This window comes from Dermacentor silvarum, chromosome 1, assembly GCF_013339745.2.
Source record: "Dermacentor silvarum isolate Dsil-2018 chromosome 1, BIME_Dsil_1.4, whole genome shotgun sequence".
NCBI lineage: Eukaryota > Metazoa > Arthropoda > Arachnida > Ixodida > Ixodidae > Dermacentor > Dermacentor silvarum.
In genome coordinates, this window is record NC_051154.1 from 181,913,100 (window position 1) to 181,938,921 (window position 25,822).

General features: G+C 45.4%; 1 protein-coding gene across 3 annotated transcripts in view; it reads left to right on the top strand.

Annotated features, from left to right (window-relative positions):
- Positions 1-3,451: 3,451 nt before the first annotated feature.
- Positions 3,452-25,822, top strand: part of LOC119436490 (chorion peroxidase-like) — a 70,893-nt gene continuing 48,522 nt past the window's right edge. The window contains exons 1-5 of one of the 3 annotated variants that reach the window (XM_049658138.1): positions 3,452-3,772; positions 9,160-9,243; positions 9,790-10,050; positions 13,207-13,350; positions 15,728-15,854. In XM_049658138.1, coding sequence (XP_049514095.1) covers positions 9,168-9,243; positions 9,790-10,050; positions 13,207-13,350; positions 15,728-15,854 — 608 coding nt within the window. In that variant the 5' untranslated portion in view covers positions 3,452-3,772; positions 9,160-9,167. The remainder of the gene's footprint in view (positions 3,773-9,159; positions 9,244-9,789; positions 10,051-13,206; positions 13,351-15,727; positions 15,855-25,822) is intronic. The other 2 variants (XM_049658139.1, XM_049658140.1) reach the window with 2 other exon arrangements.

A 25,822-nucleotide genomic window follows, 5' to 3' on the forward strand; every position in this document is an offset into this window, starting at 1 on the left:
CGCCCCTCAAGACCTAGATCCGGCCGGCCATGCCAGTCTCCAGGGCGATGTCCCACAGGGATTGTGAGTAGCCTTGGCCACCACCATGGGCGGAACGATCCACTCCTCCAGAGTTATTGCAGTGCCACGATGGTGGTTATGGTAGTCTTGTAGCCCTTGGAAATCCCAGAGCATGTGACGTATAGCGGGTGGGGGTCCGTCTTGGCATGTCGATAACTTGACCCTAGGTGGTTAAGACTGCGTTGCGTCAATTTGTGTCTGAAGAGATACGCGCTTCGCCACAAACACGTAAGCACACCACTACTCGAGCACGTCTTCACGGAGCTCAAAGCCGCTCCGGGCTTGCGAGTGAACACTTGTGCACCTCTCGGGAGGCCTTTAGGTAACGGCTGTTCGTTAGGTGGGATTGTCTCCCATAGCCTCTTGTGCCGGGCGGTAGACGTTACTCACCACACACGATCTGAATCTCTCGGCAAAGGAGGCGTCTTCTTGCGCGAAGGTGACACGCCCGTCGATAGCAGGCAGTCGGCAATCACGTCCATGGCTTCCCGGATCACCTCGATAGCCTTCTCAGTGTTAGGATAATCTTGCGGTTCGGTCCCCACGGTGATATCGCCCGCGTATATAGTCTAACACGATGCACTGCCTGTATACGTGCTGCAAGGCCTCGCACCACCAAATTGAAAAGTGGCGGTGATAGAGCATGGCTCGATGAGGCACTCCCCTGGTATTGTCAAAGATACGTGGGTTTTTCTTGCCTGTTTGGTCTTACACATTCGACCGTGAAGAAACAATTTGACGAAGTTTACGATGCAGGTGCCGGCCTCAGATTCCTCCAGCGCCTCGATGAACGCTGCCTGTTCGACTGTGTCAAATGCCTTCTTGAGATCCACTGCTACAAAGATTCCTGGGTGCATTTTTAAACACCTCCTTCAGAGATCTTTAGTTAGCGGCAGAAATTGCTTCGAAAACTTTCACGATGCAGGTGACAATACAAATGCAGTGCTGACTTTGAGCCGGCAGCTACCACGACAGGTTGTCATGTTGTCCGCAATGTGTCCTCAGGTTTCTTGGTTTCGTACAGTGGCGCCGATTGCAGCACTTTCCACAGCTCGTGTAATTAGATTTGGGGGCACGTTAAGGGACCGCAGATGGTAAAATTTGATCCGGAACCCTCCTCTACGGCATCTAGCTCTCATAGCCTAAGCTTCGCCTTCGGACGTATCGGATGGATAAATCAATCCACTTGCGTGTGTCTGATAACTATAGAGTAGAAAGAATTGGCCCTCTTGACATAAAATGGTGTGGGCAAATAAATTGAACAGGTGTGAGGATAATCTTGGTTGAGGTGTTCTTCGAAGAATATTCCGAAGACCAAGTGAATGAGTGGACGGGAAAACGAATCCACGAACTGGTTCAGTGCAACAAGGCAACGATTACGACGATGATGGCTAAACGGGATGGGGTGGATGAATGAGCTGCTGAGTAAAACATTTTATAGCTCAAAACTGTGTCGTAGTCTGGGATTAGAGTGTTCACGCAAATAGGCGTCTTAACATTTCGTTCTTAGATCTACTCTCGGTGTCGAGAGGCGCAGATAGACACATATTTAGAACCTTGCGTTACATATTTGCAAGCAACCCACTCTGTCATCTCAGTTGTCCTCACCTGCGCCAGGCGTCTGGCATCCGCTATGCTCCATACCTGCACGGTCAGCGTATTCGAGGACCTGCTGGCAGTGTACCACTAGACACTGCATAATCTAAAGTACCACTGACAGACAATCGGCATGGTGCAAGGGTGACAGCAAATATACTAGGAGCTTGATAACACACAACGAACGTTGCCTGTTTCCAACGTGTTCTCAGTAGGCAGGCGGCGAGCACATGTGGTCGCTTGCCTACGGAGAACAGCAGCATTCACTTGCCAACAAAATTTTGGGTGTATTTATAAATGAACAGCAATTCAGCATCAGCAAATCATGAAGCAGCCCATTCAGTATCTTATACCCGTCAAAATGCAGACGTAGGTCACTGTATTATTCGCTGGGGTCGTGCTATCGAGAATAATCAGATCGAACCGAAAGACAGGCATTACACACCTCCATGCTTCATGCGCTGAATACAGAATCCTTTGCAGAATACTTTGGAAAAACGCTGCAAAGCAGCTTTTTAACACCCTTGGTGACATAAATGACAATTAATAAATATTGACGTTGAAATAAATATTTCTGCACGTGAGTAGCCCACACCCTGGCAAGTGCCACACCCAAAGAAACGACGTTGGTCAAGCATCCTTGCTAATAGTTTCTGGAATTTTAAGTCCTAAATAACTGTCCGACTATGGGAGGACGCGATAGCATACAGAGAGCTCCAGATTACTTTTAGCTACATGGAATCATTTAATCTGCCCCTAAATCTCAGTACATAGGCGCTTGCCATTCCGCCCTCACCGAAACGTGGCCACCGCGACTAGGAATCAAACCCGAAACCTCCAGCTCAGAAGAAAGCGCCATGTCCTCTGAGCCGCGGCGAAGTGTCCTTTAAGCCACTTGCTGGTTCTAATACAGGTCTGTGGACCTTTCGCGTCACCTCCAAGAGTTCACAGCATTTCCGAAGGCTCGTCTGGTCGGTCTCCTTGAGCCACCGCATATCCAAGGCTTGTCGTTTTCTCACGCTCTTCAGTCCAACGAACTCGCCCAGGCGGCTGCGCTGTACACGTCTATGGGCACCCGGTTTAAAAGACGAGTTTCGTTCTGTCTCGAAGCTTCGTGGCTGTTTTGCACCCGGACTCGTCTTTGGGAGGCGGCCGTCATCGCCCTTGAGAGGCCAGACGCGTCAGTGGCTCGGCTACCAACGGCGGGCCGCTCTCTCGCAGGAACTCTCGCCGCGCCGATGTTTGCCGGCCGTGGCTAGTAGCTGTTATTAATCGCACCGGGGGCGCACCCCGCTGGCCCGAACTTGCCCCATGGGGCCGCCGCCGGCGGGCACGCGTGGCAGCCCAGCGGGCGTCCAACTAAACCCATGCGCTTGTCTCCACATTACAGAATCTCGTTGCGGCACAAGCGAACAGCTGGTGCAGCCACGAGTCCTTGACCGTTCGACGTGCAGCACCTATTTTTCTCTCCGCGACACATCGGCCAAACACGCGGCACACGAGCAGGCGAATATAGACGGGGGGATCCGTAAGAAAAAAAGGAAAAACGAAATGGCAAGGCAGGCGACACACAACGCGTGCAAGGTGAAACCGCGGGGTAGACTGTGTTGCCTTCGACGAAGTGCAATCTTTGTGTCCATTTCGCAACGTGTGCTTCTTCTTTCCTGGAATCATTTGCGAGCGCGTCGCCGACGTACGGTACGTGCGAGAGGAGATGGTGTCGGAGGTGGAAGAAAGTGCTTTCTTAAACGGCCGCTCCTGCTGTTCTTCTCTCTTAGCTGCATTAACATAAGCGGAGACGAAAGGGAAGACGACCACATTCGCGCGTCGAGGGGAAATGCTCCTTGCGAGAGCGTAAATCCCCCCTCGGGTCGAAATCAAGAAACACTCGACGGGCAGACGGAGCCTTTCCTTGGCTCCGACGCGCGCCTTGTCGACTGGGCGCTGACGGGAGTGAAACTCGTTGGGGGCTTCTCTTTTTCTCCTGATTTCAATAGCGACTCTCCACCTCTAGGATCGGCCGGTTACACTGAGTGGCCGACTCAGTCGTCCGCCTGACTCCCAGGTCGGCGGCAACTCCGAAACTCTCCTCGCCTTCGAGTCTACGCACACACAGGTGAGCAGCACCCACTTCGCGATGACTGGGCCAGCCCCAGGAATTAACTGTTCTGAGGAGGCCATGTGTCGTAATGTGTAAGGAGCGGCGCCGACAAGAAATTGCATGTTTGATGTGAACACTCTGTTCCTGTGACAGGGTGGGTATCCGATAGCCAGTGTGGTGTCTCCGACTCAAAAAGAAACGAGGGCTATTTTTGCCAATTTCTTTTTGCGGAGCCAGTTTCGATGACACCGGCCAGTCAAGGCTGTACTTTGATATACCAGCACGAATGAGCGCCGGGAGGCAAACATATAACAAGAACGTAAAAGATCGCTTTTAAACGGCAGACCAGTAATTGAAGTCTGACTCATTGCAATCTGTAATTTTTCAATTTATTGTGATGGGAGAGTAAATGGTAGTAAAGTAGGAGAAAGGGTTCTATTGGACGAGCCTCATGAACCCATCACGCCAGGCGGAGGTGTTGCCAGAAATAATTGTAGGTCATCTGTAATTTCGCACGTGTTTGCCTCATAGTGCAAAACCTTTAACATTTTTGGGTACAAATTCAGATCTTCAAGCTTATCTTATCTTACACTCAGAAGATGCAAAGATAAACATTTTCGTGGAACGCGATGCCAATGTGTCATTAAATGTTTCACTATCAGCTTTTGGCCTTTAGTAAGTTATTTTCGCTATATTTTAAAATCGAGGTCTCATGTTCATCTTCTTTCTGGGTTTTACGTGCCAAAACCAGTTCTGATTATGAGGCACGCCGTAGTGGAGGATTCCGGAATAATTTTGACCACATGGGGTTCTTTAATGTGCACTACAACGCAAGCACACAGGCGTTTTTGCATTTCGCCTCCATCAAAATGCGGCCGCCGCAGCCGGGATTCGATCCCACGACCTTGTGCTCAGCAGCACAACTTAGCTAACTGAGCCACCGCGGCGGATATCGAGGTCTCCTGTGTTTTCAGAGAGAGCAGTGACGCCGCTTGGACAGCCAGAAGCTAAAATAATGTACGGGGTGATTCTTTTTAAGTTTTCCAGAATTTTTAAAAATCGCCTGTGGTAGACATCATAATTATTGTACTTGCATTGGATTATTCGAAGAGGCGGACATTACAAGCCCTACAAATCAAAACACATATTATACTAATCAACAAGAATGCACTAATTAACTTATTAATTATTTACATTATGGCCCACATTGCCATTTACGAATTGTAGCCGGGGAAATGAATCTACAGGATGACACCAATTTCGAGATATTATTTCTCAAAGTGTGGGACGAAATACATTGGCGATCCAGTTACTTTTGTGCTTCAGTGCATAAAAGAGAGTTATGTTAAAGGAGGAGGAATAAACTTTATTTAGGGAAATGGGCAGACGATAAAATCGTCCGAGGTGGGCGGCGTCCCTAGTCCAGGATGCCGTGGGCCTGAGCCGATATCTTGGCCCTGCTCACCAGGCGATGCTGGTCTTTAGGGCTCGGGCTTGTCAGCTGGGCCTCCCACTGCTCGACGGTTGGTCCGGTGATGGGTGGTGTCGATGGGTTTTGTTGACATTCCCATACCATGTGGTAGAGGGTATTGGGCGCAGAGCAGAAGGCGCATTTGTGAGTATAGCTCGTAGGATACATGGCGTGTAGCAGGGTGCCATGCGGGAATGTGCCGGTCTGTAGTTTGCGGAAGATCACTGCCTCTTCTCTTGTTAGCTTGGGATGCGGGGGTGGGTAGATCCTCCTGCCCAGTCTGTAATGACTCAGGATATCGGAGTATCTTTTCGGGACGCTATCATGTTGGTCTGCCGGTGCTCGTGAACCCGGTGGGATAGCCCGGAGAATGTGATCTCGGGCAGCAGCGTTAGCCGCTTCATTACCCGCCAGGGACACGTGTCCCGGGGCCCAGACAATGTACAGTTGTATGTTAAAAACTAAGTGGAACAACAGTGGTTTTTTACGCGGTGTTTGATGGCGCATATCTACAAACTGGCGTAATTCTGGAAATTTATTTAGAGTGGATTTGCCTTGAAAACTCTCGGGCTACAATTCGTAAATTGCAATATGTGCCATAAAATAATTAACTGCCTAGTTAATTATTGATTTTTTAATTAGTTGAATATGTGTTTCGATTTCTCATGGAAGTAATGTATGCGTCTCTAAATAATCCAGCTCAAGGACTAGGACTAGAATGTTGTGTGCAACCAGCGATATTTAAAAATTCCAGAAAACTTAAAATTATCGCCTCGTAGTGCACATGTGCCATATGCTGTATCAGGTTATACAGCATACAAATGTGAAACGTACTGAAGTTTCTTCACCGTGCGCTGACGCCATTACGCGCATACCTTGTGGACCTCGTTTTGTCGTACGTCCAGTAAGTTTAAGTGCGAAGGTTCTGTCCCGCAACGCACGAAGCATAATAAGACGCTATGCATAATAATGTAGACACTTTATGGAATAAACTTTCAGTTTAACTTAAGTACCTCGCTTTGCACAGAATCATTGCTTAAAGAAAGAAAAAAAAAGGATACATATAATTACGAGTGATTAGCATAACCTTTTCAGAAGCTTTATTGCAGTATACAGCGACAAAAACTGTGCCTCAATTTATACTAGAAAGAGACAGAAAAAATAATACATGAAGGGCAGAGAGGTCACTAGAGAGATAGCTTTTGCATAGAATCAGATGAGCCCAAAGCAGAGAGTTCTCACCGAAGGTTTCAGGCTGCTTGCTCCTTAGAACAGAACCAAGTGTCACGCTTTCCTGAACATTCAGTAAGCGCCGCTAGAAAGGAATACCAAGACAAGTAATAAACATGATGTTTACAGCCAGGCCTCCGAAGGATGTGTATTTGCTCATTGATTTTCACTTTCCAAGGACACAAAAATTTCATAACTTTGAAAAAAAAAAGGACCTCTCCTAAAGCACAGCTGCGGTTCCGCTACGCGTTAGAAGCAATGCCATGTCTGCAGGATGTAACTTCCCCTGATAACATGTGCAGTATTTCGATGTATAAGCTCGAGGAAATTAGGAGAATTCATTGGTTTAACTGCTTGCGTGTTTTGTAACTGAGCGCGTCGTGAACTTTTTGCAAATATTGTCTATCTAATATGAAGAGATTAGTGATATTTTTTTCTTTTACATTCGGCTAGAGAGGTTTCTGCAAGCTTCTCATGAATAAAAACAAAGGGCGCGAACGAATAAGACAACCATCCGACAAAAATACTTGCACGTGTAATCTACCGATGGTACTTGATGAGGCCGTTAAGATAGCCATCGAACGGTGCAACATTTACACAGCCACAGCCTGAGAACCACGACACCACGGCGGGTGGAAGCCAACATTGGCCCCACAATCTCCATGGCACAGTGCCATACGTTGAGAAGCGTCTCCAAAGCTTGTGAGCTGCAGACAACCGTATAATCAAGGGACCCACAAGAATTGCAGCAAACGTTTTTGTGATGCTATGTTAATGCGTCGATTATCGAGTGCAACCAAATTGGATAATTCAGAATGCGTAGTCAAAGAATGAATATTTCGTTATCGTTACGCGTGTTGCTATTAACGCTTGACTTAGTGGTGGTCCCTCGAGCCCCCGTTTCTCGGAAACTACATGCCTCTGCCTATTTGCTAGGTCCTCCATTATTATTTTCATTTATATTATTTGCCTCAGTCAACAATTTGCTGATCTGGCCAGCATACCACGTCATCTTTTAGAGCACACTCGGTGAAACCGGAGACGGGAATAGGAAGCCAATACTGTATGTAAAAAAAATACAACCCGAAGCAAACTTTCTTGCTTTTAACCCTACCGGTTTACAGGCAGAAAGAAAGGAAGAAAGTACGGAGACACGTGGCCGGCCGGTATTTTGCGGCATTCTGGGGAGTTTCCAGAGCATAATATGTTAGACATGCCACACCACCTGCTCGGCTCTATTACATGTTCTTTACGAGGCGGACACACAGAAAAGTATGGACATAATGTGCTCCATCGCGGCGATTTCGTTTGAGGGGGCGACAAAAACAGACAAAACGATCGCGTGACAGAAATTATGCCACCGAAAGAACCGCAATAAGGGTTTCCCACTGCCTGACGTAATCAAGATCCGGAGAACGGCACAAGAAATGGAAGATTGAGGACTCTTGAGCGGCGTCTCACCAACTTTGTCGATCGCGACGACTACCAAGCTACTATACTGCACTGATAATATCTAGACATATGTGCGCGAATCAGGATATCCTCGACATTATTGAAGTTTTAAGTCTTTTTTTTTTTTAGTTCGAGTGTGGATACTCGACCTTAGAGCTCGGCATGACGGAAGATGAATTGTTATAGCTGAACTCGACCAGCTCGCTTGTTGAACAAAGCATTCGAGCCAGTGGGATTCCTGGAGCAGCACCAACACATGTTGTGGTAACTGTTATGTGACAAAATTTCTCGTAGATCAAGTCCCCCTGCAAGTCTCGTGACTTCCATACACCTCGGTAGGAGATGCATCGGAATCACTACACTGCAAAATTGTTATGTTTGGTTCAGTTCATGTGAAAAGAAAAAAACGATTCGCGTTGGAGGCTTGTGAATGCCTGTTCGCAATAAACAAAAAAAATCTACAACTTTACTCTCCATCAGAAAACCTCGCGAAGTTGTTGAAGTTCGAAATTGTGTCTTCTAATCAGCGGCTGGTAATTGATTAGGCTGGATATTGGGCTGCTTGTTATAAGGAACAAACAGTTTTCTGTATTTCACGCGATTAGGTGAGTCCATTCGTATAAAATAACCCTGACTTCCAAAAATTCCGGTATGATTCACGTATTTAATATTAGATGAACAGCACATAGTAGACGAGCACCAACAAATGATACTTCCACAACTATTTTTGGTAGGCGGATCCTGTAAAGATGTTCGGTTCCGTCTCTGGCCACTTGGTATCAGCAGTTAGCGCCGTTAAGAAAGATGGAAGACAAACGAGGAGAAGGAGAGACAAGGAGAGAAAGTTTCGAGGCAACTTTGGCTTCACGTGTTGGTGCGATAAGACCTTGAGGGAGCTCCCCCGAACGAGTGGTTCGCTTATATCCGTGTCGCTTTCCTGTAAAAAGGCATCCGCGTGAACGGCTGGCATCTGCCGCCACGCACGTGTCCCTGGCGGCGTTACGCCGTTGACCCTGAAGCTGTGCTGCATTGCGGAAGAGCGCGCTGGTATCAGCGCCGGTGGAGCGTGCCGCGCCCGCTGTGTCGCGCGGAAGACGTGCATGCTGCATGCTTATCGGGTGAAACCTGAGGATTCCGCCTACTTCCATCGGAAGTGTACGGCATCTGTCGCCGGGACTGCTGGCTGCCAAAGCGACCGGTGTAGTGTCGTTGGGGCGTCTGAGCGCGCCTGCTGTCCCGCTTTCTGCAGGCACAAAGATGCGGACTCTTCTCTTGACCGGTGTCCTGGCCCTGCTTCTCCTGGCTGATCCGAGCTGGGCGCAACGCAGGAGAGGTATGCTCATCTCGATGTACCATCATGCCTTCAGACATCGTCGCGGACTGAATTGCCACGAGCTATGTAGGCTGTAGCTTTTATCTGTCTCCTCGAATAAACATGGTGAGCAAAAAAAGCAGATAGGTTTTATGAGCCGAAGTCTACCCTTTCACACAATAAAGATAGCCCTGGAGAACAAGCGCGAGTTGTATTCACCAAGGCAGGACCCTGAACAAGAGTCCTGGCTCGGTATCTACAGGACATAGTACGTTGCCCAAGCTCTCCTAACTAGTGCTTTCTCGGCCGCTAGTTTAGAAAACTTCTGGTCACATTCCAAGCCTCTCGCAGCATCATAGCTCCTCCCTTAGATATGACTTTCTTCGAAGGAAGCTAAGTGCTTGGCCATTTCGTAAAAAAAATGCAAGTCCCACTCGTGGCCGAGCTCTCTTCTTTCTCTTTCCGCTGTTACCTTCATGTTCTCGTGCGCTGGATCCCGGTGAATACCGATAAGTTCAAACCCTTTCGTGCACCGAACGTGGCATTGTTGTGTTTGATGCGGTGCAGGACAAGGTGCCAACCGCGGTCAGTCCCGCAACCAGTCCCGCAACCAGTCCCGCGCCCAAGGCCAGCCGAGCCAGAGACAGGTAGCCGCGGCCGGGCGCCCCAACTCAGACTGCCAGACGGCGTCTGGTCAGCCGGGCGTCTGTCAAGCCCTGAGCCACTGCGTGTTCCAGTTCAACGCGATCGAGGACATCGCAAGCTCTAGTTGCGGTGAGGGCATCCACGTCTGCTGCCCTCTCGACACGCCAGCGGCATCGGGACAGAGTGAGTAAGACAAACTATACACGGATTTTTGAACAATCTGCCTTTCGCCCGCGATATCATGATCCTCCTATAGCAACTGGCATGTACACTATTTTTTATTAAGCATGTTTGTAATCTACTGTGCAAATGACCAGAATTGACTGTGAACCGTGAAATTCGGGGTGCGTTGCGTCCCCAGAACTCTAGATCTCCTTAGCAGGACTATCGCTTTCAACTTCAATGGTTTGGGAGTTCCAGCATTTCCACACGGTCCAGCAGCAGCTCTATAGTCATACGCTCAGTAAGCTGGGAGCAGTTTAAAGTGATGACACATCTAACACACTAAAATTCAGCGTATAACAGGCTGATCCGCAGGGATGTGCCCGTAAAGTATACGAAAATAGAGGTCATTTTTTTCAGTACTGATCATTGTATACTATTTTACATTTATCTGGATTTGTTGAATTAAAATTAAATAACTTTTGCCTTTTACTTTTTCCGATTAAGTTACAGAAGCTTTAACTTGAAACAATAGTTCACACCTGTCTCATTGACAGTAGTGTCAGTGTAACTGTAGAGAGAAGCTGACAGTGACGACTTAAGATATCTGATTTTAATCCGTTAACATTACTCCCAGTGCTTTTATTGAGCATTGCGAGTAAAGTTGTTAGACATTACGAATTTATGAAAGTCAGATCACACTACCCTGTGTTGAACACGCAGTGGATAAGCCGAACCGGTTAGTTCTTTGTCTGGCCATAACTGGACTTGCATGCTGCACGAAAATTATTTGCCAAAGCGGGGCTGACGCTTATTGTCTATTTTTTTTGTTAACGCAAGAGCCTTATATGTCTCGTCAGTCAGTCGACCTTGACCGAAAACGCGTCGACGACACGAAGGGTGCAAATAGGCTACGAACTCTCGACCTTTGGTCGGAGTCGAACCCTCGGCCTTTTGTGGTAATTAAGATAGAGTTGATTAAGGCACGCGCACCCACGACCTTTGATGGGAGTCGAACCCATGATCATAGGCAGTTGGGCTTTCGCCTTCAAGTCGTCTTAGGGACAATATAAGAGACCCAGTGAATTTTTAAAATTGTTTTACAAATTGAATACAAATATTTGCACACTGTGTACAACTCAATAGCCAATGGCTAATAATGATGCCATTTACAAAACTGCAATTGGCAGTAATATAAGTTAATAAATAGTGTATGTGCACAAATAACAACAAAGAGAGGCTCGGGAATAAAATACACAAAATTTTACATCATAACAGTGATGGAGAGCAGTTAATTAGCAAACGAAATGTCGCTCTCAATTACTACTTCATTTTAAAGAGAAAAAAAACACAGAACACATATTAATGTCTTATAGAACTAATAGAACGAAAAAAGTAGACATTCAAATACATACACAGACAAATAGGTGTGCACATAAAATGAGCATTTCAGACTGATTGCGCTGAAAATTACTGAAAACAGTGCTTTTTTTCACCAGTGTGATATATTTTGCTTGGTTTTATTTCAACTGATACGGTGTTCCACAGTTTTATACTGATAAATATAACCAGTATGTGCTCTTATATATATCTAGTGTGTGTGTGGGGGGGGTGGGGGAGGGAGGGGAGACGTATATTAATGTTGCCAGCACTTTTATGCCGTGTTAGACGAGCTGGAATGCAAAATATTGAGACATGTTACTGATAGTTGATTTTTACCAAGTTTTTAAAACATTTGACCATATTTAATTCACGTAGATCGTCGAACGGCAATATTTGCACTTTCAGAAAAATGGGCTTCCTAATTTAATTTCGCTGGGAAACGTTTATCGTACGGATGGCCTGTTTTTTTAGACGTCGAAGAGGTTCAAGTTACGTCGTCGAAGTCTATCCTTAAGACTCAATGCAATATAACTGATGACAATGGACAAAAAAAAAATGCGAAGAATGTTTGAAAATGTTGCCGTGCCGGCAAGATGCTAGCTAAGAGCAAACATTTTGTGTATGGCATTGCCAACGTAAATGGCTGTCAAGAATAACACCAAGATAAGAATAGGATTCAGTGCGTTCAAGTGAACATTGATTAATGGACTAAGTGATACCATCACTGTTGACGTTTTATAACCGGTAACGCAAAATTCTTTATTTATTCTTGGTGGTTTAATTTATTAACATGAAATCAATCAAAAACCGCAGCAAGATACATTTGTACTTTTTCTTCTATCTCCTCAATGTTGTTTACCAGTGATTATTGTAGCAGTGCTAACGGCATACTTTTCCATAGCACGGCTAAAACTTGTCTATCTTTTTTTCTTGCGAAACTGTTAGGGCGCTGTTCAATACGCTAGACAAGAGCATAGTTTTTGAAATGGCTGCTACGACGTTTATCACGGGCACTTTTCCTTGCCGCATTCAATAAAAAATTGAATGATAATAAATGGTGGTACTATAGTACAGCTTACAGCTTCATAACATTAGAAAAATACATACTCTGAGTATAACTACCTTTGCTTATTTGTGCAAAAGGAGGAGATCTCGGAGAATGATCCTGCGCGAAGACTGGCGATTTGCTTTTAGCAATGGTATTTCGCCCATGATCATCACATGCAGAGCCTCAAGAAACTCCGGGATTCGCAAAACGATTTCGGCTTTTCAATTTTTTTCTGTTACACCTTAGCGCACTGAACCAACTGATTATTGCGCATTTGAGAAAGATTTTTTGATTCGCTCCTGTTCTTTATCATTTCTTATGGCTGTCTTAGTGTCTTGTAGGCGTTGATAGCTGGTAGTTTATTTTACTTTAATATTCATTTTCAGTTAACAATTTCCTTATTCTATCAGTGGTAATTTATTTGAATGAAATCTAGAGCATGACATAATCTCGTTGGATTGGAAGGGAACATGATGGATTCATGTTAAGAGATAACTTTCATTTGTTTCTATGGATTTGTTTCGGCGGAATGGGTTTAACGGGAACACCGAATTACGCGCGGGCTTTTTACAGCGCCGTGCAATGGCCGGCGTCTAGCCACTGCTTCTTGATGGACATTTGAACTGCCTGTAACCACTCAAGGCTGTTAAGCAACAAACAACTGACGAAAGAAACAACTAAAAAACCGTTTTCCCTCACTATAACTGAGAGTTCCCAGCTAAGGGCGCATGTTTCTTTCCGCTCAGGTCCTATAAGTAGACCCGTGACTGTGATTGGACGAAGAGTAGCTGTGCCAAAAATCTCCAAGGATGATTTAGACATCGCTGGAAGAGCCAGTCTGAGTGTCGTCCGCGGAATCGAAGACACCGAGAGAGCTTTGCTGAACGACGGTAAGTAGAGAATACCACGTTTCGCTATAGGTTACAGCATTTGCAGAACATGACTCGCTCACTTGCGCATTTATTTTGACATGTGCCACAAGCTAGCTCATGCTCAGTAGCTGCTCTTTTTGTTGGCACGAGGTTTGCGCACATGTTTGTCCGTCTCATTTTTATTGTCCGTTGCGTGAAAAATACAGTGCAGTAAAGAGAACGACGTCATTCCAACTAGCCCCAGTTGAAGCGTTATTGAAAGCTGGGAAATGCACTCAAAAGTAAATTTGGTTGTAAATTATGATTGTGACGGGCTTGTTTACTTGGTGCCTGATCGTTACGTGTACTAGTGTGAATAGTTCAGAGAAAACGGACACTAATCATCTTTGTTTATCCGTGCGAGGCTTATACTGGGGGACAAAAAAAATGTCTTGCTAAGTTCAGTTGCTTGCTATATATATATATATATATATATATATATATATATATGAATTATAATGCTAACGCATTTCCCTCGTATTTAGCACTAAATCGCCACAGAATTTTTGTGGTGAAGCAGTTATTTCGTCGAAAATGAATACCCCGAACTGAGTGCTGTGCAGATACATAGTTTCGCGGATAGTGCAGGAAGCGTTACGGAAAGAGTGGTTAGATTTAGCAAAGCTATTGAAGTATTCGTGCTTATAACTAAGGGAAAGAGATTGGAGCTGGGAGAAAAGTCAAGAAGACAACGGCGAATTTAGAAACCATAATTTCTGCACGTCGTTTGGGCGTTCCGACAATTTAGCTACAGCGGCGACCATTGAGCTGTGTAGTAATTGAAGTGTAGCATAATTGAAATACAGCCGGGGACGGGTACTTGCTACACCGGGCAAGTGTCGGCCCCCTACATTTCCGTGTACTAGGTTTGCGGGATAATGAAGCCACGCTTGCGATCGTGAAAACGCATCCACCAGTAGGACGCAATCCAACGCAAATGAGCGCGCCGTCGTTCAGACGGGACAGGAGGTGACCCTCGGACTCGACGGGTACCTGACATTAAATAACGTGGGACAACACCCGCCAGGCGCTCCCCCTCCCCCTAGCCAAATACGAGACCCCCCCACCGCCCTCAAAAAATTGTTGGCTACGTCACTAAGCTGAAGGCGCATGTTGTGAATAATGCTCAAAGTGGCTGGGGTGTCGGAGAAGCAACATGTTGCCACGTCGAGATACAAACAGCAGTAGTTATACCTGGCTTAGGCTACGGCTCGCTCCACTCGCGCTGCATTAACGCGCGCTTCAATCGTCGTAGGCGCATCGGCGCCACCACAAAGGCACTTATAGAGGTTGCAGAGCGTCTACATATGCAAATCACATGTTCCAAGTTCTCATCTACGCTGGCAGTGGGCCACATGAGCGCGCAGAATAGCTTATTTTTCTATAAGTCATTCGTGTAAGCTACATTCAAACGAAGGTGATGTAGGCACGTTCGGCCGCGCCTAACGAGACTACGTGGCACGTAGAAGCAAGTTCGGGTCGAAATTACATGTGGGGCCTGCAGTGTCGCTCTGTGTCACACCACGGGCTACGATGCAAGCACCACTTAATAACTAAAACGAGAGTTACACAAGAGCATGGTAACGTTACTGACTATGCCACAGTGGACGTGCGCCATTTAAGTGCAACAATGGCTCATACTATAGGCCAGTTCATGTCTCTAATTATGTGTTTTTGCAGGCGCGATCACTTCAAGGATTGAATAGCGGCCTGTGTGAAACTGAAGATCACCCACTCCCGATGACAGGCTGTTTTAAAAGCAGTGCAGTCAGCTCAGTAGCTGTGGCAGATGCCCTGTGAACGAACTTTTGCGAGATTGGTCTTTATTGACACGCTCCAAGTGCCTACGGATGACGATGCAGGCATAACAAATCCATCGGTGTGAATAATCAGCGAGTAGTGCGGGAGCTGCAAGACTTGATTAAGTGCAAAATATTGTAGAACTGGCCGAGGCATTTCAGCTTTCCTCTTACTGTAGGTACTGCTGTAGATAAACAATGGGTACTGACGTGCACCTTATATGCACAAGCCGGCCTTGAAACTTTTAGCGAGAAGCGCTCAGGTACAAGGCGGGGATGTGAAGCACCCTCGATCGCGTTTGCTTTTCCGACGACGATAAGTAGAACGGGGTCTCAGAAGCGGGAAAGTGAGTATCTGACCCTCCTGCTTTCCTATGGCAAACATGATCATGTGTAGATAGCATGTGTGGAGTATTAGGATTGCCGTAGTAACACATAGAACAAGGCAAACAAAGAAAATAAACTGAATGCCCTTCTGTTTTCACGTGCTTTAAACTGCGCAGATGATTTTTTTTTAAATATCCAGGTTCTTAATCGTGAACTCTGTCTGGCTTCAGGTTTTTTCGCAAAGCGGCATACGACCGCGTCCCTGCATGCTGCCTTCTTCGGTTCCAAGCCAATCGTCCAGTCTCTCGGCAGGGACGGTCTCATCGGCTTGGAAGCCACGCGGGAGCTCGCTCGCAGGTACGTTCCCCACATGACTGCAGCTGATGTAGTTTGTCCATTATAAGACCTCCTGCGAATGCGTCAGCGACACTCTGGCTCCCCTTTGCCGGGAGGGAGGGCTGGAAAAGTGTTTATAAAGCGATCTCATCAGTGCAAAAACAGGGGAAAAAAGCGAATGTAACAAGTCCAGCAATCTGGGACATCGACTACTGCGGCAAAGCCGACCCTGGGGCGATGCGGTGGCGTAACTCTATGGGAAGCATTTTTTAAAAATCGATTACTGAGCAATGGCTCGTTTTCGCGATTTGCACTTTAGGCACTAAATCCCGACAACGTCTCGCGGTATATGTCGAGTGTAGTCTAATTCCACTGGCTGGATTTTTTTCCTGGGGCACTTTTGTAGACCCATTGAAATGCATGGGGTGATTTTTAAAATGTAGTTTGCAGCACAGTAAAAACTCATCCGCTAATTGCACTCTAGTGGCACATACTTTAGGTCTCTCTATATATGTAGGTCCCAGTTTGGTTTTAATCCGCTGGCTGACTTTTTTCCTGGGGCGCTTTTGTTTGGCTACTATGTGGCAAAGCATCTCTACAGGGCAAAAGATTCGTCCGCCGTTGAATTGATGGGAAAGAGCTTGCGGACCATGTCAAAAATGGACACGAATGTGCAGCTTGTGATGCATATTTGCTCCATGACGTATAAGGAAAGATGATGGTATTAGATTCTGCAAGAAGGAGCGGGCCAAATGGCTTTATGAAGTGCCATCGAAGCGCGAAGCCTGGTTGCGCGCCCCCCTTTTTCCAAGTTTCGGTGCATGGTAAAGTGTTTCTTTGGTATTTAGAAAGATAAGGTGCTTAGGCAGATTTTATTAGGCAAATTTTTGACACAAAAGACATCGCCAAATAGAGCACTTGTTACGTGTGTTTACGTGTTACTTGTTAGGTGTTTACTTGTTACGTGTGTTACGTGTGTTTAGTGCAATGTGCTGACAATGCGAAGGTTTGAATATTATCAGTGTAAAAACAAATGAAAAGAAAAACTCATGATCTATAGTGCGCGTGACGGAACGAAATAAAGAGTAAAAGATAGTCCCCGTGTTACAGCGAAAATCAGCAGCTTCGTCTCGTTTAATAAACCATCCCGTTTTAGTTTTAAATGATTAAGCATTTCTATGCCTACCAAATGAGAAATTTGGCCGTCCGTCACGTAGACGAATGCAATGGCTCATAACCACGTAAGGCAGAGGCTACAAGCGCTCATGAAGTGAAGCGAGCAGCGCATACATTCATTCAGATCACCCATACATACACAGAACAGCACACGTTTCAATAAAGAACAAGTGCAAAACAAGCATCCGAACCATGAATAAACATTGCATGCTCACTCAGCAATTGTAGTGGTGTTTTTGTAACAGCTTAGCTGGACATCTAGGTTGATAAGGACCGATAATATTTCGTGAGGGTCGGACCGTGTTCGATAAGGTTGATAACGACCGATGATGGTTTATAAGGCTTTATGCTGTCGCGATCAATTTTCATAACATTGATGATGACCCGGGCAGCGTGGGGATTAGCAAGCGGCACAATGCTTGTGCATACTTAGGCAACTCCCAGAGGAGTTTCTGCGTGATTTCTTTTATCAGTTTGGAAGTATAGCTAAAATCATGTGTGCGTGTTCAGTGTACACAAATCTCGCACGTTATGCGCGAAGGTAAGGTGTGAAGGTTTGAGAAAGTGGAGCCGCAACCGCTGAACTACACCGGGTCAATTGTTGTAGGGCCTGCTGTGAGCCACACGATTGCTTAGCTGAGCAAATTGGTAATCTCTTGAGAATACTTCTCGGAGCCCCGCTTTGTCACGAATATTTCCTCTCGTAAGGTGACTTTCACAATGTCCTCGTAGCGCAACAAAACACTGGTCTGACGATCGTTCGGACATGACTAACCTGATTCGGGGCTTTTAAATGCAGTCGCACAAATCGCTTGGAAATACGAAGAAAAACATACAATGCGTTTGTTTTCCACAGCTCAGTCGTACTGTGGGGAAACAAGCTTCTAGTTATGGCAGCGGTATTTCCCGTACACAACTTTTTTTTATTATTGTGAAAGCAGTTATATGTACACTCCAGGCGCATTTACGCCGACGTCATCCGCGTCGCCTTCGCTATCGCAGCGATGTTCCGTGTGAAGTCCGACTGCGATAACATCGCGGCCGGATGCCGTATGTTGCCGGTGCGAGTGGAAGCATGCCAGATTCATCTTAGAAGCCTGGTGGCTCAATCTCGAAGGTTATAAAACGGCGCACAAACAATGCCTCAGCAAGCACGTCTCACTGTGTATTGTGTGTATACACGGACAAACAGGTGCACGCAGAACATCAACTCACCACTCTCGCGTTGCACTAAATGCTGAAGAAATTAAACATTCACTGTAAGATCACCGCGTAATATCGTCAGTCAAAGCAACAGCAGAGAAAGCTTCGCTTACTCTGCTTACCACACTGAGTCGGATCCACATAATTTTATTGCGATGCAATATATGGACCCTCCAGGCACATTTCCGCCGTCGTCGACGACGTGATGTTTCGTATAATGTCCCAAGTGCGATAACATCGTGGCTGCGCGCCGTATGGTATGTGTAAAGTGAAAGCATGAAAGGGTGAGCAAAGAATGGTTGCTCAGTCTCGCGTGCGCAAGGGAGGAAGGCGTGGAAAAAGCGCTCCGTCTTCCATCGCGCGCAAGGCCGCAGGGAAAGTGGGGGACGTTTTACTCCCGTGGCGGCTTCGTATGGCGCGCTGAGCGCGGCCGCGCGGCCCCAGATCTAGAAAGCGATCTGCGCTGGGTACAAAGTCTAGGCGGGCCGATGGCTGGGACCCTATAACGTAAAACTATCCAATCTGTTTTCCTTCGAATCACCTGATGTCCAATTTACGTAACCGCCAACGAAAGCATCGTGGCGGTGACTCGCAGCGTGTTTGAGAAGGCTATTGAAACGCTCTCCTATTTTATAGTAGGTCACTGCATGTTGTTTGCTTTCAAAAGGAATAGCATTGCCTAACTTACCATATATTTCTTACCTGATTGGCTGACCAAGGGCGATGAGCACGCAGAAGTGGAGGGGGAACGTGGGGCCGGGCTAGCGCAGTGAAAGTAGATAACCTGATGAGCAGGGTGTTGCCGGCGTCTGCGTTTGCCCTGCTTCTTCTTACTTAGCTTTCGGTGTCTGCTATAAAATCGCGTCGGCGTGCAACGGCAACGTAACAATGCAGCTAAAACGAATCTTCAGTGAAGAAAATTTGACATAGCGATGTCGTTTTCGTGCTCAAAGGACTCGACAACCATATAATGTCACGCAAAATTTTAATATAGCCAAATAAATCCATTCTCCACGGCAGCTCCGACTAGCCAGTGCCAGAGTGATCGGCGGGTACCCACCTTCTATTGATGTCGGAACGGGGCAGTCCGGCTATTAAAAAGAAATTTAAGTTTTGTTCGGCGTAATAATGCATCTTTAATGCGTACAAGCCACCTTGACGCAGTGATTTTTCACGGTTTTGGGACGTCAGGTGACAGACAAGGCGAAGTGGACGCCGCCCGAAACTTTTGACCAATGCGGATGGCTGATGGTAAAAAGGCATCGAATCGAAAAATAATATTTTTCTGTTGTTCGGTCTCACGTGCATAATTAGTGTGCACACGTCATATAAGAGTGAGTGAGAGGTTTTTTAAGAGCGGAGCTGTTTAAGCCGAGCGTTAGTCCGTAACCTGCGGAATGAAATTGTGGGCCGATCCTGGCGGTAGTGCAGAAAGGGTCCAAGCAAAATGACACATACCTTTGTGACTGGCGAAGCTGAGCCTTGTTAAGTCTAGCTAAGCATGTTGGGACTACTTAAGCTTAGTCTTACATCGATAGACAATCGATAGTCAACCAGCAGCTAATCGATAATGATCAATAAATTCCGGAAAATGCTGGAATGACTCGGTAGTGCTTAGCCTAGTCCAAAAGCCATGCCAAGCTAGGTGCCCATCAGCTTAGCTTTCTCTGTAGCATTGAGCCTCCCGTGCAAGCTACGCTAATATTTTTCTTTTACGTTGCGTGAAATACAAGTTGGGCAATCATGGAGGCCTGATTGCAAAAATAGAATAGAAGCAGTTTGGAATAGCTTTTATTAAAGTGCCCCTGATGCCTTCGTGCGCGGTGTATTCTCGGCGCAATTAGTTAGCGTTGATGCTAGAAGTAGCACGATGGAAATTCGCTCGCTGTTGCTGCCACTCTCCCCCACGCCAGCGTTTTGACAGCGAGTGTCCGCGCTTATCGAGAGATGTGCTCGTTTGTGATTGTGCGCGCGTGACAACGTGCAGGTTAATTTAGTTAGTAAGCGAATGTTTACAGCCGTTTATGCAGCTGATAAAACGACTAACCTTAGTTTGCACACCTGTCTAATAAATTTCTGTCGCAATCAGTGATTCGCCTGTCGGGCGAAATTGACCTTATTGTTAATATTATTGTAGTTAATATTATTATTACTTATTACGCTCAAGCCAGGCGCAATACACATACAAGTTTCGAATACAGGCGCAGTTCTGTCTTCTTGCGACTGAGTGCCGATAATTTGTTCGAGCAAATGGGGCACAGCGTGTCGTTTACAAAAGAAGCTTGGTGTCTGCCACTGCGGATACGGTGGCATAGACATGTTGTAATCCGGTTTTCTATTGGATGGCGCATATCAGCACGCAGAAAGAGAATTTCGGGTGTGGGTCGATTCCATGTAGGAAAATGGATATATTCTCTCGCGCAAGCCGTTGCTTTAAAAGTGAATCCTAAGTACAAGTGCCCAAAAATGGTGGTATTAGGTAGTGTGCGCTCGTTTCCGTCTCTTGTTGTTTTCTTCCTGTTTGTTTTGGGCAGCGTCTCATACATTAACATAAGTTCACTGTCTCGTTCGACGGAAACACCTAAACATTTTGCAGTAGGTAGAGTCATCTGCGTTCGGCGTTCTTGGAAGTAGTCCCCTTCCGAGGTGATCAAAAGCACAGTGCTACTTCATCTTTCTTTTCCTATCATTAAACTGCGCACATTTAACGGTAGTGCGCGAAGGCGAGTATTACAAGCTTTTGCGCTGTAGTCGTTTTTTGTTGAAAGTTGCACACGTGGCTCCACTCTCGTGCGGCCGAGACGTGGACTGTCAGAGTATGGTCATTTATCGGACAATGCCAGGGCTACTACTTTTGTTTTCTCGCCAAAAAACCGTCCCACCCCCCTAGTCGGTCAAATAACAGTCATAACCTTAGAAATTGGCTTTGTGCTTTTGAAGCGGATAGTGACAGTCTATCAACTCTTTGTCTTTGGATCTTAGCACTTTCTTTCAAGCCCCGCTGCCCTAGAAAAAAGTCGGCAATATTTTTTTGGTTACAATAAGCATTCTCAATAGGAAGTAAACATTTTCGACAGTATTCGTCTTCTCCCGCAGTGCGACGTGTGTGGCGGCGTGGTGTAGAGATTCGGGGAAAAAATGGTCAAATACCATATTGAGCAGCTGATTGCTGCACTCTCGTTAAATGCTAAACGCTTTTTGGGTTGCATCACACCATTTACACACCCTTACGTTGTCATTTTCTTGGCACATGAAAAATTTGTGCTGTTCAAAAGAATGTTCTGTGGTGTAAATGCTGCATTGTTTTGATTATTTTATTTAATGTACTAAGCTTGAAAATGGCAGGCATAATAGAGCACAGAGAAAAGGCCCAACTGCATGCGGCACGGTCTTATCCTTACAATAAATTCGCCAACGGGACAGATCATGAATCAACTACAAATGATATCTCGCACCAAAGAATGTGGGAACCAAAACCACTCAGACACACTAAGTTCGAGAATCTATTGTTAACAGGTGATTCAAGGTGACGCAAGGCGACAACTGTTGCATATGACGCGTGCATACGACTAGACCATCAATAGATAACATGACTTTAGTGAACCAAGAACCAATATGCAGGCCATGCGGTAAACTTTTTTATAGCAACACATTTTCAGCATTGTTCGTACAACTCAACGCTTGAAGCCTCTGTAATTTGCGGCGGTACGTATATGTTTTTTGCTGCATGGCCACTTTGGTTATTAGCCTGCGTAACACCGCGACTAAATTTCGCCTCATCGCACGCACATTTAGCCTTCTTGAAAACAGAACCAGGACGATTCAGTCACTGGAGCAGCCTTTCATTCATTATCACACACGCGTCCATATTCCGCTCGAGGAGGATAGGATTATAGCGGGAGCATGTATACACGCATTAAAACTTTTTCAAAGTAAGATTTATAAAGTGATACCCAAACCAAACAAGATCTAAAACAAAGTAACAAAGCACCAGGGGCCGAATTCACAAAGCTTTCGATCGTAGTGCTGCACCACGATTGGCTGACACTCTTCTGCGAAAAGTTATAGCGTGAAACGTTTTTGTGAATCCGCCCCAGTATGTAGCATACAGTAGTTACCATGGGCCTAAAAAAAGATTTTGAAATTAAAGCGTTAAATTGTTATACATTACCAGGATTTGGAACATCGCCGAACAGCGCCTCTAGCGGCCGCCTCTAAAAACATACGCGTTTCTACGGGAGAGCGTCGTTTTTTTTTTCCAAATAACTAATCATAGAAGCCATGTTTTAAAATATTCCCATGGAAATAGGGCTCTTGGCACTTAGCCCGAAATAACATGCAAGTGGTACCATTACATACGGCAGAAAACTGTTCCAAATTGCGGGCGAAGTTTCAATTATGGGAGTCTATTGAAAAGCCAAATTTTGGAGGCTTTTTTTGGCCAGTGAAAAGCATTTGCGATGAACCTATTGCATTGACTGACGTATTCCTGGGATTTATCAACTTCAATGAATCAGCTTTCATCTAGTTGCAGCAGCAATCGTTGAAATGGCAAAGAAGTCGTCCAAATCGCAGTTTTCATAACAAGGTCGCGGAATTTACTGTGGTACATATATGAACTAGTTTTCGCCAACAGCAGCGCTTCGAAGCGGTACTGAGCGTGTTGAGCGCCCCAGATCAAGCTCACTGATAACCAGGATCGTGATTTCGCAGTTTCGAAGCCAGCTGTGCGCGCTTCTTCTTATCACTTTGTCGCTGCTTAGTTTCGCAGTTTTCCACCCATGGCATATTCCGAAATGCAGGACATTTGGTTACGGTTGTTTTTAGTTTCTTTCTACTGTACCAAGTCTTCCTAAAAAATAGCTGGCTGGTTTCGAGAACATGCAACGTGTTTTCAAACATCTTTTGCACTTTAGGTAATTGTATTTTGGAAAATAAACGCAGGTAACATGTTTTGAAAGTACATTTCTTTCCTAAGGTGAATATTTATGAAGACATTACTAAGAAATATTTCGCCTTTTCAGCTACGTCTTGGGAAGGCGTGTTTTGTGCAACTCTTGTGCGGCTTGGAACGTGCCACAAAATAAATAGCGCCAAGTGTGCAATTAAAGACACAGAAGTAGAAACGTTGGCTGCAGCCCCAGACTAGTATTTTTACAAAGGAATACAGTTGAAGCTATTGACTGAGTGTATTTGCATTATATCAAAGCAGAATTTTTGCGTATACCTGACCTTCAGTGCAAATGAAGGATATCCGAATTATTGCACAAGTATGTTTGCTTAGTACAACCAGTACCTCGATACATAACATTCTACCCTCAATATGCAGCGCACGTGTCCTATCATTTTAAACCATTCCCATATACCTTCACAAAATTCTAGAATTACTAAAGTCTTCATATTCTTTTACCCTTTTACCACAACTTACGCAAGAGGAGTATTGGAATTATGCGAAAAGACTCTGGGACGTGTTAATTAGCCCTGTCGTGTAAAACTAGAGAACGACTACAATCACAGACCACACCCTTTTGAATTATGCCCACAAAGTTGTGCAAGAAGACCCTGTTTTCAGCTATAAATACCGAAGTTGCCATATAGCATTCTGCTGTTGTGTTCTTGACTAACTCTATTGCTGAATCAGTCACAGCACCATGATATATTACTGGTGCAATTCTTTAGTAATTATGTGCAAATATTCTCCTACCCTAAATTTAACATGTTTGAATAATTGAAGAAACATGAGAAAGGACCGTGACGGTTTGCAGAAATGTCCTTTATTATAATCGTTTATGACTCATACCGGTACGGTCGTTTTGTCATGATCACTCCAGCGTGCACTGAGCATCATTTTCATTTGTCTACTGCCTATAAATAAATACAAAGTGTCGTTCCTTGTGTGTGAGTAGCACAATGGCAGCTGAACCTTTCACATGGTCCTACTAAGCCAAACCTTTCTTTTCTGCCATGGTGCCACAGGACATGTCGATTTCACACTTGATTTTCACCCTTTCAGTTTCCTAGAAAGCATATTGAGGTACACATACGAACAGGCGAAATTTTGAAGTAGTCCTGAGATTTGAGTAAAATTTCAGGCAATGTTATTATCCTTTATTTGTTTACAATTTATTACACCTCATTTGTGATAATACTGACGTACTACATAGCAGTTCACTTCTTATATTTAATACAACATGCCGAGATGGCTGTCCTGAAAATTTAACCAGGTGTAAGCATTGCATGACGTTGGCTGGAAGACCATTCATTAAAAATGTGAGCTGAATAAAGAAAATACAGGTGTTCAATGGCACAGTCACCGTCCAAAGTTTACACGGCCGATATTCTGCGAATAATTCATTTTGAACGCGCTACGCCCACAGCCAGTAAAAGTCTGCAAACTTTTGTTTACTCTAGACCAGGATACGCTGTAAATCAATGCCACGATGCGTGCCTCAGCGTAGAAATATATATTTTTTCCAGCTTCAGGCGTGCGAAGCTTTGGACGCTGACTATACGTTCTGAAGGCCAGGCTGCTTTTTAGCTTATACGTGATGACAAGCGCCGAGCTCTTGATGATGAATATTAGAGCGTTAGATTGTAGAACTTGTGCGATCAGATGACTTCACGACGCAAACCTAGCGATAGAACTCAGCATGCTTTTTTGTTATTAACACTGATGATAAATGAATAATCAGAGTAATTAATGTTACTGCCCATTTCTGGACAGACTCGAGTGTAACGCATACGTTTTATATCACTGAAGGTTCCATGCTAATTCCATACAGGCATCATATTCAAATTTGGCCTGTCATACGCCTCCGAATCTTTAGCAATGAGATGAGGTAGACAATTGCTTTTGGGATGTAGCCGAGGCCATGGTAGATGTGATTAGTAATGCGGTATATGTGAGTAGGCTGACTGGGATTATTACATGAAGTACACCAACGTACCTAGGTTAAGTCACGGTGGAAATTAGAGAGCCCTTTATTGTATGTTGAAGTCATGTCAGACATGTTGAAGTCATGTCAGAGTATCTCTGCTAAAATTATACTTTATAATATCACGACTGAGTAGCCTTCTCTTAAACGTTGGTAAAAATACTGTGTATGAAGTTCTATTGGGTTTAAACTGCAACGTTATCAGCGCTTTCAAGAAGCCACTACAATCCATCTTTCTCGGGCGTTCATTTCACCTATGTACCACTGCCTGACTCGTGACCTTTACATTTTTAAATCTGCCCCGATGACGTAAGTTTACCTTGCGGAAAAAATAAATACCATTTCTATATAATGAACTATCACAGCTTCCCGACAAAGCGCGTACGTTGGCGCAAGTCGTCATGTGATCACGATAAGAACGACCGCCCGTCATTAAAAGACTTGTCACTCCCCGGTTTTTCTTTTTTGTCAAGGACGCGACTAACCCGTAGAAGGGTAATCCCGACCTTGGCATAATGCTTGCGACTTTTCTGGTTCCGGACGAGCGCGTTCTTTGTGTATAATTCGGCGCCTGGCATCGAAAGCTTATACACCTTTAAACAGCCAAAAGGCTTTCACAGTCATTCGGTAGCTCCACGGAAAGCGCGGACAATCAGTCCACTTTCAGCATAAGCG